Source organism: Epinephelus lanceolatus, chromosome 18, assembly GCF_041903045.1.
Source record: "Epinephelus lanceolatus isolate andai-2023 chromosome 18, ASM4190304v1, whole genome shotgun sequence".
Lineage (NCBI taxonomy): Eukaryota > Metazoa > Chordata > Actinopteri > Perciformes > Serranidae > Epinephelus > Epinephelus lanceolatus.
The window spans coordinates 6,692,364-6,706,344 of record NC_135751.1 but is presented as its reverse complement, the minus strand read 5'-3'; the positions used below and the strand labels follow the sequence as shown (position 1 = coordinate 6,706,344).

At 41.8% G+C, this 13,981-nt stretch overlaps 1 protein-coding gene across 1 annotated transcript; it reads right to left on the bottom strand.

Moving 5' to 3' along the window:
* Window positions 1-886: 886 nt before the first annotated feature.
* LOC117268228 (fructose-bisphosphate aldolase A-like) lies at window positions 887-12,517 on the bottom strand. Its single transcript, XM_033644480.2, has 8 exons — window positions 12,378-12,517; window positions 10,663-10,779; window positions 9,186-9,452; window positions 5,588-5,748; window positions 5,288-5,371; window positions 3,458-3,632; window positions 3,163-3,362; window positions 887-1,550 (listed from the first exon to the last, which is right to left on the bottom strand). Exons 2-8 carry the CDS (start codon window positions 10,772-10,774, stop codon window positions 1,455-1,457), a joined length of 1,095 nt encoding a protein of 364 aa, XP_033500371.1. The 5' UTR covers window positions 10,775-10,779; window positions 12,378-12,517; the 3' UTR covers window positions 887-1,454.
* Between the last annotated feature and the right edge of the window lie 1,464 nt (window positions 12,518-13,981).

Sequence of the window (13,981 nt, the reverse complement as noted above, 5' to 3'; positions counted from 1 at the left end):
GAGCATTCCACAACTTCCCAGTCTTAAGTTGCCCCTGTCCCAACTTTTTTGGAACATGTTGCAGCAAATTCAGAACAATGTTACAAAAAACACAGTATGTTACAAGACTGAACATTTAATATCTTGTATGTGTATTCAGTGGAATATAGGTTGTAAATGATTTGCAAATCATTGCATTCTGTTTCTATTTACATTCCACATAGTGTCCCAGCTTTTTTGGCATTGGGGTTGTACTTCAGTGTGTACCATTACTCAGTGCCAGTATCACACTGATTGACTATTTGAGAAAAACGTAAATATGTTCCCTTTCAAATGACACCATGTATATGCATGTACTCCAATAGTTCAGGAACAGCCTTCTGTTTACTTTGGGTTTTCCTTGGATAGGAGTTCCAGGCTCATTTTACAGGAATGGTACCGTAAAAGGGGCTGCTGCTCTGCTTTTTGAACTCAGATGTCAAATATGGTTTGAAATATCTGAAGTCTAGAATTTGAGTCTGGAAAAGAAAGGAATTATAAAATGCAAACTGCGTGGTAACCTAAGGCTGTGACTCACAACAGAGATGTAATGTAAGGCTAATTCCCACTGCAGCTAATGTAAGCTAATATATCTGGCATATCGTTACTACAGCAGGGGATTGTACAGAGACATTATTATACGGACAGTTTGTATGAGATTGGTAAATTTTACTTTTTATTTAATACCCACACTATATTGTGCTAGTAGAACTGGAAAATCAGAAATCTGAAACAAATTTCTAGCAAAGAAGGTTTAGAATAGAGTCGTATCCGCTCCTTTCAGTGTTTATGTACTGTATGTAGGTTGAGGTGAAGGGTCTGACGACAGTACGGCACCACAAACTGATAAATACAACACATGACATGATTAGTTGTGGAATATTTTAATTTGAATCTCTTTCCAGTGTATCTACTAATACTGTAGATTCATTATACTTTTCCTGCACAAAGTCTCCCTCCAGCAGTTGGTTCAGTTAAATAATGAAGGCACATTAACTTCAGAATTATTAGGACAATGTTAGAAATCTCAGACTGAACTACAAACTGAGGACAATGAAGGGGGACTTCCTCATTCTCTTTGTGGGATTTAAGTGCATAAACTCAAAATAAAGTGACAAACACACTCAGTCAGGCAGTACAGTAACACTGACTTTACAGGTGCAAAGTCAAACTCAAAGTGAGGATGAAGCTGCAGTGTTTACACTGGGCTGATGGGTAATGGCGTCAACTTTTACAAATCATGATGGTTTTTTATCCAGGACATCATCAGGCTCTCACCATCGATGAAATAATATGTTGTTGGATTGTCGGTTAATCTGTATGACTCAGGACATTTCAGGCAGCAGGTTCAAGCTGAATGTGGTGGGAAGGGGTGAAGTGGGGTGACTGGGTGGAATGGGGTTGAAGTGTGTTGAGGAGAAGGAGCCTGGCTGACTTCAGTAGGCGTGGTCGGCCACAAACAGAGACTCCTGAGCTGCAGCTCCCTTCTGTCCAGAGGACACATACTGCCCCATAGCTGCCTTGCTGTTATTCTGTGGAGAAACACAAAACAAAGAGGGATTCATCAAAACATGATTTTTTTCTATTGTTTGTGAAACGTAATCACCTTTTTCATGACTTTATATTACTAGGATAGAACTCATGACTGCTGATGTTCTTCTTTTCAGCAGGTTAAAGTACATGTTTTGAGTGAGTGTGTGTGTGTGTGTGTGTGTGTGTGAAAGAATGTTTTGTTGAGTTTTCCTCCATGTGTATAGCAGTCACAATACAAACATAGACATGTGAACAAACTGTACATGCCAGCACAAGTATGGGTACCCTTATACGGTGTGTGCATACTGTATGTACATAAATACAGTACAATACATAAGTAAGAATGACAAGAACTAGAATTACTGCAACGTGGTTGTATGCTACATGAACCAGTCAAGTTGCAGTTACAGTTTACATCCATGTCTGTCCAGACTCATATGTAGCCATGTATGGATGTTGCGGCAAAGAAGCTGTAAATTAAAAAACATGGGTGCTTCACACACAGCACAGCTGTACAATCAGCACAGTTTCAAGGTGGGCACCCAATATTATTGTCACCAGTTCAGTATATGATCAAATGTCTCCCCTTCTGTTCTTGAGTTATGGCTATAAACATGTTTTTGAGGTCACTGTGACCTTGACCTTTGACCACCAAGTTCTAATCAGTTAATTCTTGGGTCCAAGAGGACGTTTGTGCCAAATATGAAGAAATTCCCTCAAGGTGTTTTTCAAATATCACGTTCATGAGAATGAGACGGACAGACAGACAGATGCTTGAGAGTTGCTGGATGGATGGACAACCTGAAAAACATAATGCCTCCTGCCACTGCTATTCCCCGTCTGCGGAGGTATTAAAACAAAGAAAGATGACAAACTAAAAAAGTGCACCCAGTAGAGTGCAGATCTCCACCATGGCCACGAGACGATTTTTGTAATTCCAGCAGTGCATTCAAGCTTCCCAAAAAAATACAGGCCTCGTCTATTCTTGACAAAGCTGTAGTGTGATGTGCACAGAGCAGACTGAGTTTTCCTCCAAAAATACTGTATGTCAATAATAACTGACATTCATTTTGCATCATGCCTAGCTTTGGTGGATCATCACACACTGGGTTTGGAATTAATCTGCAGATACTCTGGTTCAAAATAAGACCAAACTTTTCAGTGAATGTCAGATTTTTAGTCATGGCAAAGGCCAAAATGTGGCCTGCAACAGATAGTAGGCTTCTTATTTTTAGCAAGGACAATTTACGGAGAACTTGTGATCCCGACTGTGTTGAAGAGGAGTGAGGAGTCAGCAGTTCATGACAGTATAAAACAGTCATTAAAACAAGTTTTTAAACAACTTTGAATTACCGCAACCATGAGAGGTCCTTGAGCATATAGTCAAAAATGTGCTCACAAAATATTAGGCTGACTGGTCCAGTAGTTTGCGAAATTAGCTGCAAACAGACTTACACACAGTCACACACAATGACCAATTTGTGTATTGTATCAATAAATGTGTACAAAGTACCATTTAAACAAGAATTTCTATTTAGTTGTGGATGCTTAAACTAAACTACAAGTGCCACTTTACTCTGTTTTTGCATCTCTCTTCTCCTTCCTCCTTACCAGGGCTCTCTTGATGTACTCATCCTGGCAGGCCTTGCCGTTCTCCTTCTTGCCTCCCCAGGCCTTCAATGCTGAGGCCTGCAGGGCCCTGCCATAGGAGAAGGTGAGGGCCCAGGGCCTGTGCAGTGTACACTGGTTGATGGCGTTCAGGTTGAGGGTGGCCTCCTCCTCACTCTGACCGCCTGACAGGAAGGTCACACCTGTGTGGAGAGGAGAATGGAAAGGAGGAAGGTCAGGTGGAATTAAGGTAAACTTGTGATAACCATGATTGCAGATATTTATATGTCCATCTCACCTGGCACTGCAGGGGGCACAGTGTGGCGCAGGGCGGTGACAGTTGCCATAGCAATCTCTTGAGGGCTGTACTTTGTGGGGCAGGAGTGTCCGGCAGTCACCATGTTGGGTTTGAGCAGTGTTCCCTCCAGATAGACATGGTGGTCAGACAGTGCCTTGTAGACAGCTGCCAACACCTAGAAGACAGAGAGGAAAGCTGATTTCCATTCCCCTGCTTCCAAAAAAACCTTACTACTTCATAAACAGTCACAGGTCTGACAGCAGAATGGCTGCTGTGAGTTTGTAAAGTCACTTTGTGTAAGAATAGAAAATGTAGTACTTCAATACCTGTCCCTCAACTCAATGAAACATGCCTGAAAAGCTGAAAGCAACAAATGGAGTTAATTGTTTAACTTTGGTTCAGGAGCAGGACCACGCCTCAACCACACCTTTAATCACCTGACTAACATATATATACCAGCACAGCGCTACCACAGGCCTGTCAGATCTCTCGAACCCACCCTCCCTCCCCTTCTGTTCCTCTCCCTTGTCAATCTGCTGTGTACCTCTCCTCATCTCATTCTAGGCATCGACTGGGGAGCTTCCTAACAGCACGGGCTCATCAGGACACGAGACGGAACCCCCACACTGAGTCTCTCCGCCCACATCTACACCTCACCCAGTCCGACCCTCCGATGACGTCATCTCCATCCCGTTCATTCATCTGCAAATCTGCACTCCCCCATTCATAACCATTTCTCTGACAATTACATCTTCATTAAATCTTTAAACTGCATATCGTTGTGGCGTGGTCCTTGCTAGTGAAATACAGTTTATTAACGTAAAACTGTTGTGTAATATTTCTCTATCTCGGATGTTGTTGTGTCCTACACCCAAGCAGCTAGCATGGCTAAACAGACTGGATGAATGGCAATGTTGGTCATTGGGTCTACCACTTTGGTCAAGATAGAAATATATCTCAACAGTTGATGGATGGATTGCTATGAAATAGTGTTGATCCATTCACGGTCCCCAGAGGATGAATCTACTGACTTTGGTGTTCCTCCCCTCATCCCACCATGAATTTGACACTGGTGGTTTAGACTGAAACACCACAGCAATTATTAAATATATTTCCATGAAATGTGGTTTCACCAGGAATGTCTCATAATATTGTGATAAAAAAAACATCAAAATGATTTGAAAGCTGTTATAATCACACTAAATTCCAAACATAGTGGCGTTAAAAGTGAATATATTTTATCACTGATGCTGGCAGTAGCTAAAACTGTGGAGGTGGTGATGAAGTAGACAGCTGACATCCATTGCTGCCCTTGACTGAGCCAATCATTTTATGGCAAACAATCAAAATTCAGTGGGTTTTTTTTGCTTTTGCTATGAAAAAAAACCCTTCTGAACAGCTTTATGGCTGGCACAGTACTCAGAACTAGATTGCATTTGTAGTGTTCTTAGGCTGCTGTGAAACATGTAACTCCAGTGCCTTCACTGTTAACTCCACCGCAACGCCTTTTGTGTGCCTTTGTTGACATCCATACCAGCAGCAGCAAACATGACCAGACATGATCCAAACAGCTCAAATCAGAATGAAAATATGTGCCACATAAACCAGACTGCTGGCCTGCCTGCACACATTTGTTTTACTGACAACATGCCGCATTCAGGGTGATGACAACATTTTCCTGCATTAGTAAGAGTCACAGTTGCAACCAAGCCATCATATCAGAGGTAATCCACAATAATTTCAAAGGTCAATCTCCGTCAAGTTCTCCATCTGTTACAGCTGACACCCCCCACCCCGTCCCCTGTTGGATCTGTTCCCTCCATCACTCACCTTCTCAGTCACATACTGGCAGCGCTGCAGGTCGTGGTCACCGTCTGGAAGAATCTCAGGCTCCACGATAGGCACGATGCCATGCTGAGGAAACAGTGGATGGAAGAGAACATAGCAACCAGTGTCATGACAACAGACAATAGCACTTCCTCTCTTGGGGTTGTGACTTGTGTACCAACTGTTACACAGTTAGAAGGAACCTGATGGGCTAACTGGGTTGTGTAATGGATGTGTTGCATCACTGTACTACGAATGTAAATGCGTGTTGTGTGTTTCAGTGCGTGTGCGTGTGTGTCTAACCATCTGGCAGATGCTGGCGTAGCGGGCCAGTACGTTGGCGTTCTCCATGATGGCCAGGTTGGACGGTGTGGTGGGGGTGATCTTTAACACACATCTCCACTTGGCAAAGTCGGCGCCATCCTTCTTGTACTGAGCACAACGCTCGTAGAGCCCATCCAGACCTGACAGAGAAACAGCACAAAAGGCGGGTTTGAGTGATGGAAGGCGTGGAAACAGAGGCAAGAAAAGACATCTGACAGTTTGTAAGCAATAACAGAAATCTTTCCAAAGTCAACACAAATACAACCATTCTTGTATTTGCTATAGAATTTAGCTCAGTCACTACATATTAGGAGTTTGTTAGCCAAATACAGCTCCAATGCTGCTCATCAGATTCTAGTTATTATATTGAAAATTAAACATTCATGAGTACTTCCAAAACCCTGTTCATTTTCTGCTGCTGTGCTCCAGGTGCAGGTAAACAGAAGCTGAATTGGATGTTTGATATCTAATTTCTTTGTTAAGAATTTAATTATGAATGTTAATACTATGGTCACTGAGAATGCTCACACCTGATTAACTAGTAGGAGTTTCAGGTAGGCTTACCCTAAGAGCTTGGAGCTAGGGTTATTTGTGTAACCACCTCAAACAACAACAACAACAACAACAACAGAGACTGCATGACAGCCACACAGATTTTATTTTAAAAGTGTTTCATATTTGCATGAATCTGGATCAACTAAAGGTCGGAAGAGGAAAAAGAGGAGTTTGGTAGTAACTTTGTTGTACAGCTGGTAGCCTGAGGGGCAGCTGCAGGGGAAAGGAGACGTGAACAAAACCCAGAAGAAAGATAAAGAGATGAGGAATCCCAGGTAAGAGTGAGAGAGAAAGAGACAGACAGTGTTAGATAGCAAAGGAAATGTGACGTACAATGTGTAAACTACTACATAAATTCTAATCCACAGTGCTATCACAAACAACAATCTTTGTTGTTTGTGTATTTTGTCACTGTTGAGAATACCTGCAACAGATCAGTGCTAAAACAGATTAATCTCACGGGTCAACAGACTGTCTAAACTGCATCCACGGGCATGTACAATACAGGCCAAAAGTTTGGACACACCTTCTCATTCAATGCGTTTTCTTTATTTTCATGACTATTTACATTGTAGATTCTCACTGAAGGCATTAAAACTTTGAATGAACACATGTGGAGTTATGTACTTAACAAAAAAAGGTGAAATAACTGAAAACATGTTTTATATTCTAGTTTCTTCAAAATAGCCACCCTTTGCTCTGATTACTGCTTTGCACACTCTTGGCATTCTCTCCATGAGCTTCAAGAGGTAGTCACCTGAAATGGTTTCCACTTCACAGGTGTGCCTTATCAGGGTTAATTAGTGGAATTTCTTGCTTTATCAATGGGGTTGGGACCATCAGTTGTGTTGTGCACAAGTCAGGTTAATACACAGCCGACAGCCCTATTGGACAACTGTTAAAATTCATATTATGGCAAGAACCAATCAGCTAACTAAAGAAAAACGAGTGGCCATCATTACTTTAAGAAATGAAGGTCAGTCAGTCTGGAAAATTGCAAAAACTTTAAATGTGTCCCCAAGTGGAGTCGCAAAAACCATCAAGCGCTACAACGAAACTGGCACACATGAGGACCGACCCAGGAAAGGAAGACCAAGAGTCACCTCTGCTTCTGAGGATAAGTTCATCCGAGTCACCAGCCTCAGAAATGGCAAGTTAACAGCAGCTCAGATCAGAGACCAGATGAATGCCACACAGAGTTCTAGCAGCAGACCCATCTCTAGAACAACTGTTAAGAGGAGACTGCGCCAATCAGGCCTTCATGGTCAAATAGCTGCTAGGAAACCACTGCTAAGGAGAGGCAACAAGCAGAAGAGATTTGTTTGGGCCAAGAAACACAAGGAATGGACATTAGACCAGTGGAAATCTGTACTTTGGTCTGATGAGTCCAAATTTGAGATCTTTGGTTCCAACCGCCGTGTCTTTGTGAGACGCAGAAAAGGTGAACGGATGGATTCCACATGCCTGGTTCCCACTGTGAAGCATGGAGGAGGAGGTGTGATGGTGTGGGGGTGTTTTGCTGGTGACACTGTTGGGGATTTATTCAAAATTGAAGGCACACTGAACCAGCATGGCTACCACAGCATCCTGCAGCGACATGCCATCCCATCCGGTTTGCGTTTAGTTGGACGATCATTTATTTTTCAACAGGACAATGACCCCAAACACACCTCCAGGCTGTGTAAGGGCTATTTGACCAAGAAGGAGAGTGATGGAGTGCTGCGGCAGATGACCTGGCCTCCACAGTCACCGGACCTGAACCCAATCTAGATGGTTTGGGGTGAGCTGGACCGCAGAGTGAAGGCAAAGGGGCCAACAAGTGCTAAACACCTCTGGGAACTCCTTCAAGACTGTTGGAAAACCATTTCAGGTGACTACCTCTTGAAGCTCATGGAGAGAATGCCAAGAGTGTGCAAAGCAGTAATCAGAGCAAAGGGTGGCTATTTTGAAGAAACTAGAATATAAAACATGTTTTCAGTTATTTCACCTTTTTTTGTTAAGTACATAACTCCACATGTGTTCATTCATAGTTTTGATGCCTTCAGTGAGAATCTACAATGTAAATAGTCATGAAAATAAAGAAAACGCATTGAATGAGAAGGTGTGTCCAAACTTTTGGCCTGTACTGTATGTATAATGGCATCCATGACTTGGTCTCACTATGGGAAGTTCTGCAAGCAGTAAAGCAATCAGCCAAAAGGGCAAACATTAAGGTGCCTCTGTCGCTGTCTCAAGGGAATGTCTCTGTTCCTTTAAGAGAGTAGCCTACTCTCCAGTGTTTGCTGTTTTGGTGCACCTGTTGCCTGAGTTACCTGAATAAGCTGTGTTCCACTGAGTGTTTATTTTCGTCCTCTGTACATCTTTTGCAAAGATTAAGCTACATTAATAAATTACACATATTGGCTTTTTGCTCCTGGAGCTTCTATTGCACTTTGCAGTGGGTAGTGATTGTGGTTGTTGTTGATTCTGCACTGCTGTCTATCTGTCCTCTGCCTGCAGTGAAGCATCATCAACAGCACAAGACTCTCACACTGAGCTGAAATGAAACAAGTGCTCATAATTTTGGCAAAAAAAACATACATGAACAGTCTCATACTGCATTTTTGCTGTCAATTATGGCATGTTGTGTTTTACTGCGGGCAGGGCTCAGACCCTGCTCTTACACACACTTAGGAGCTGAGTGGAGGAGAAAAGGCGAGCGGAGAGTTGGAGACAGCTGCACTCTGCATAAAACCACCTGTGTGACAGCTGATGTTAAAGGATCAGCTCCTCTGTATAGCTAAAAAGCTGATCCCGATTAGTTAAAGAATTCCTTCACTGGCCCCAAATCCCAAACTATGAGATCAGATTGGGACTTGCGTATAATAACCCTTGACAACATTTGCTTTGAGCATACATATACTGCTATATACATATATATATATATATATATATATATATATATATATATATATATATATATATATATATATACACACTATACATCTTACTGCCCTCACTGTAGTAAAGAGCACTTCTGTACCTTGAGTGGTGGTCTCTCCATTGGTGCCTGCGAGGGGAACCACACCCTTGTCCACCTTGATGCCCACCACACTGCCCTTCTCTTTGACCAGCTGGGGGAAGAGCTTGCCATCGTCCGTCTTTTGGTAGAGCGTCTCGTGGAAGAAGATGACGCCACCGATGCAGGGGTTGACCTGGTCATCGGCGGTGAAGAGGAGCTGGCGGTAAAGCCTCCTGTTCTCTTCCGTGTTCTCAGCGTTGATGCTCTGGAAGCGCTTGGCCATGCTGCCTGGAGGTGCCAGGAAACAGGGAAAAGGTGGGTACAGTTAGAGACAAAGGGTGAGGGTGTCTGGCACAACTTCACCCAACTTGTGAGTGCTCTCTGATAGACAAACGTCTTTAAAATAACCTCAAACATATTTTGGGCATTTCTGTTTATTAATGCCAAAATTAATTTCTACATCGAACGTGATACACCTGAGAGGAGCTCAACTCAATAGTATCAGCCATGCTGATGTATCACTCAGGTATGGTATACTATATTACAAAGATATATGTTAGTGGCATAGACTGCATAAAAAAAGGTTTGTAGCGATCATGACATCATCCAGTGGTTAGTGTACTCCCGTTTTGGCATTCTGGCTATCACCATCTTGTTTTTTTGGGAACCAGAAGTGACCTTAAATGGACAAGAGGGTTGTAATAACCCTGAGCCTAGCTGCTGGCTTAGTTACCACAGAGTATTTACTGCTATAGTTAACTGTGAGCATGCTAATGCTAATTATTGCTAACAACAGGCTTAAAACCGTTAAAACAAAATGTACTTACTGGAAAAAAACAGGTCTTTAGGTACAGTCAAACACTGAATGAGACTTCTTTAGATGACAAAACCACTGCAATTAACTTTCATGAACTAAAAGACAAACTGAAATAGTGACAGCTATGGCTATGCCTGTACTTTGTGAATCAGGGGTTATGCCATGGTAATGTTTAGGGCTGCCCCCAACGAAGAGTTTTCCTATTTTAGTCGTCATTTAGGGCTATTAGTTGATGCTCTCAGTGGTCATCAGTGGTCATGAACAGGGAAATTTGCTATAGAGACCAAAACAGTTTTTTGTACCAGGCTGTAAGCATGCTTGTTTCCGCTGTAAACTTGGGCATGTTAACATGGGGGTCCATACGAACTGACTCGCTCTTGGAGCCTGCCTCAAAGTGGCCATTAGAGGAACTGCAGTTTTTGGCACTTTGATTCTTCAGCCCTGGAGGTTGCTTCTTGGTTAACGGGGTACACTGTATGTGCTTTTATATTTTCAGCAGATTCTACTAATGTGAGCAGTTACAGTAATTTTACAAAAACCCAAATGTCTTCAATTGAAAGTATCAACCCAGCAGATAGATATTCTAACAGTTTTTATTGTGATTACTGCGTTACTGGACTGGACTGTTGGTCATTGTTGTCAACAGAATGAGTGTGACTCTGCTCTCCTTTGCAGTTGTACCTGTGGATTCATCAGCTGCCAGGATGCCTTTTCCAGGAGCCACAATCCTCTGAGCGATATCACTGAGCTCCTTCTTCTGCTCAGCTCCCAGAAATGGATACGCATGAGTCATGTTGGCTGGGATGGAGATAAGAAGAGAAAGAAAGAGACAAATATTTACTTTTTTCTTAATAACTTCATATATCGGAAACAGAAGGATATTGTGCAGTCTTAACAAATCAAACCACAATATGTCTACACTCTATTCTCAACTTCTGATAAGGAAATGTTACGAGACAGCCAGTACTTTTTCTTTCTTTCTTTTAAAACCGTGTTCTCTGCAAGGTCTGATAGCTATTTACTAAAAGCATTCTTCACTCCATGAGGAATCAAGCAAGTGAGAAAAATAGCTGAACTGCTCTATTTATTCATTTATACAGTATATTTTTTAATCTCCTCACCTGATTATAGTGTTGCTGTGTTTTTTAGTTTACTTACCTGTTTATTCATGAGTATTTTGTATTTCACCCTCCTTATTCTCTCTTATCACAACAGAAAAGCAACATCTGAACACATTCTTTGTAAATCCTTACCCCCGGCAAAATTTTCAGGTTCCAGGCAGTAGATGTATTATGTGCATTTTAGTTGTTGACATGTTAAAACATTATTTGGTATATAGGCTTCACATTTTTACAGTTAGAGAATGTAAGAATTTCTTTAGGCCTACAACACTGATAAATGAAAATTAAAATGTTAAAAAAACACAACAGTCATTTCCATATAGTTTTTTTGGTTAAGGCCACAGAGGGTCACTGGAGAAGGGCTTTAAGGACTCATGTGGCTGCAGAGCTGCAGACTGCCTACCCCTGGTTTTACCTATGTAATGTTAAGGACAACAACAAGTACTGGAAAGTACTTAAAATGCCAATCCCTACTATGAAGCAGTTCCACACTTTATACCCTATGACACAGTTTAGAGTTTTAACACTCTAGTTTTCGCATTTAGGAGTTGTTCATGTTCACTAATGTTTTGGAACTGTCTTAAATCATAGGAATAACATGTATGAATTTTGAAAATGGGCGTAGTTCCCCTTTGACTTCAGTAGGATTGTGAACGGAGGACTTCTAAGGAGGACCATTTTTTTCCCCTACTGCCTGACGGCCTCGAGACACCACTTTGACAGTAAGTGAATGAACAATATTACACTGCGAACATTATGACACGGTCCGCCCTCTGATTAATCACTGTCACATTCTTTCAGAAAGTGTGAGACTTTGCTGGAGACGACTCCTGTCGCTTACTAGCTGCTGCTGTGCTTTTAGGAATTATTAATTTTGCCGACGATATTTTCCCTCCTGTACTCCATTACAGTCACATTAACAGTAGTAATACAATGTAGCAGTCTCTCCTGACGGCACTTCCGCGTCCTTGCCAAACCATCTGAAGGACTCTGAACAGTACAGGAAGTTCCCAAATACAAATGGAGCTCCAGAAAACTTCAGAAAACAACACTTCTTTTTTATTAAGCTACTTTACTGAGGCAAAGTAATATTTTGTGGCTTTAGAAAAAAAGGTTTGTGATAGGAATAGGAACAACAAGAAATGCTTGAAAAAAAAAGCACCAATAAAAGGTACGTTAAAGTAGACTAATGAACTCTACATGAAGAGAATATGACCAAAACTGTTAGCTTCTTGGTAAGAGTTTTAAAATTGAAAGGTTTAAAAGAAAACTCACCAGGTTGCGTGTACGTGCAGTAAGGTCAGGAGGCAGCGGAGAGATGCAGGAAGCTGCTGTCGTAAAAGGCCAGAGATGGAGAAAGAGAAGAGACAGCACCAACAGTAGAGTAGCTCACCGGGGCGGGACCTTCAGCGAACACTGCCCAATCAGAGCTCAGCTTTCATCAAGACTGACGCAAAGCTTCATCCAGTAGGAGGATGTTGTACATGTGTCGTCGGGTTCTGACGGGCTGAACGAGTGATGCTGAAATAATGGGCGTTTGTAAACCCTCAGTATTGTTTTTCAGGCAATTGGTTCATAAGTTGATCAAAAAACAACCCGGAAAACGACACTGAGCAAAATGGGCAGCCCGACTCTACATTTCAGATCATCCCATTTAAACAATGCGGGAAAACAAATCAGACACTATTATTAAAGACAAAGCTCAGCTTGGTAAATATATCATAGGTTTGTGTCAGTATTCACTATTAGAGAAATCTACATTTTATGAAGGGACATTAAACAGAGTTTAAATTCAAGTTCATAAATAACTGACAAAATGATAAGTTGCTGAAAACAGCTATTAAAAAGCACTTAGAGAGGAGCAGAGGGCTGATTTTACTTTGATCCAACAAGGTCACTCTCATTTCAACTCATTTGTGCCCAGGAAAACTGTCATTTTTATACTCAGCATATTAATAGCTGCCACAGTATTTTTAAAGATCTTGTCATCTTATGTTTTTGATGAGAGTTTCTTAAGTTTTTGTGTGCGTAAGACATCTGCAAACTCTCTTCTGGTCTGGGCAGCTGCCTGGAGGCCTAACTGCTCAGACACGTAATGGTACCGGAAAGACTATTTCTTTCACAAGAGGATATGAAAGGCTTTGCGATGAACAGACTGCTGGTTGTTGGTTTCAGATATGCTTGTTTGTTTCGTTTCGTTTATTTCATCTGCATTCTTAGTTACAATGGAAGTGCTTTTTGCCTGTAGGACACAGCTGAGGGCTTAGAACCCTAGTTACACAGCACCAGGCGTACGTGAGGATCTTCACATGCAGAATGCGTGAGTAATACGTGCCCTGGGCATCATTATGGTGTGGAAATCCCTCTGCTGCAGAGAAACTCATCCACAGTAGTAAAGTGTCAAAATCAGTGACGTGTTTCACCCTACAGAATCACTTGAACATTTCTATTATTAGCCTAATTTGATACCTTTACCACAGAGTCATGACCACTGAATGTAATAGGCCTATGTGATATAGGTACACATCTCTCCATCTCCATCATAGAATGATTCTGCTCTTCAAACATGAATAGGTTACTTCACCGGCTCATTTCTTACCATACTGATGATGCTACAGTCCAGCTGTCTCAGTAAAGTCTGAGAAAATCACGTCACATCACATGATTAAGAATCATTGGCTGGACGTGGAATCAGTTACAGTCTGTGACCCTCAGTCACTCAGATAGCATTGTTATACAACCTCAATGCTACTCCACAAAGTGACTGTTTTTTCCCATTTAGGGTAAAGAGAAAAAAACTGAAATGGATTCATATGGACTGAGTGTAAAGATGTTGGGTTAAAGCTCCCAGCTCTCTCTTGCTTGTATATCCTGTTAAC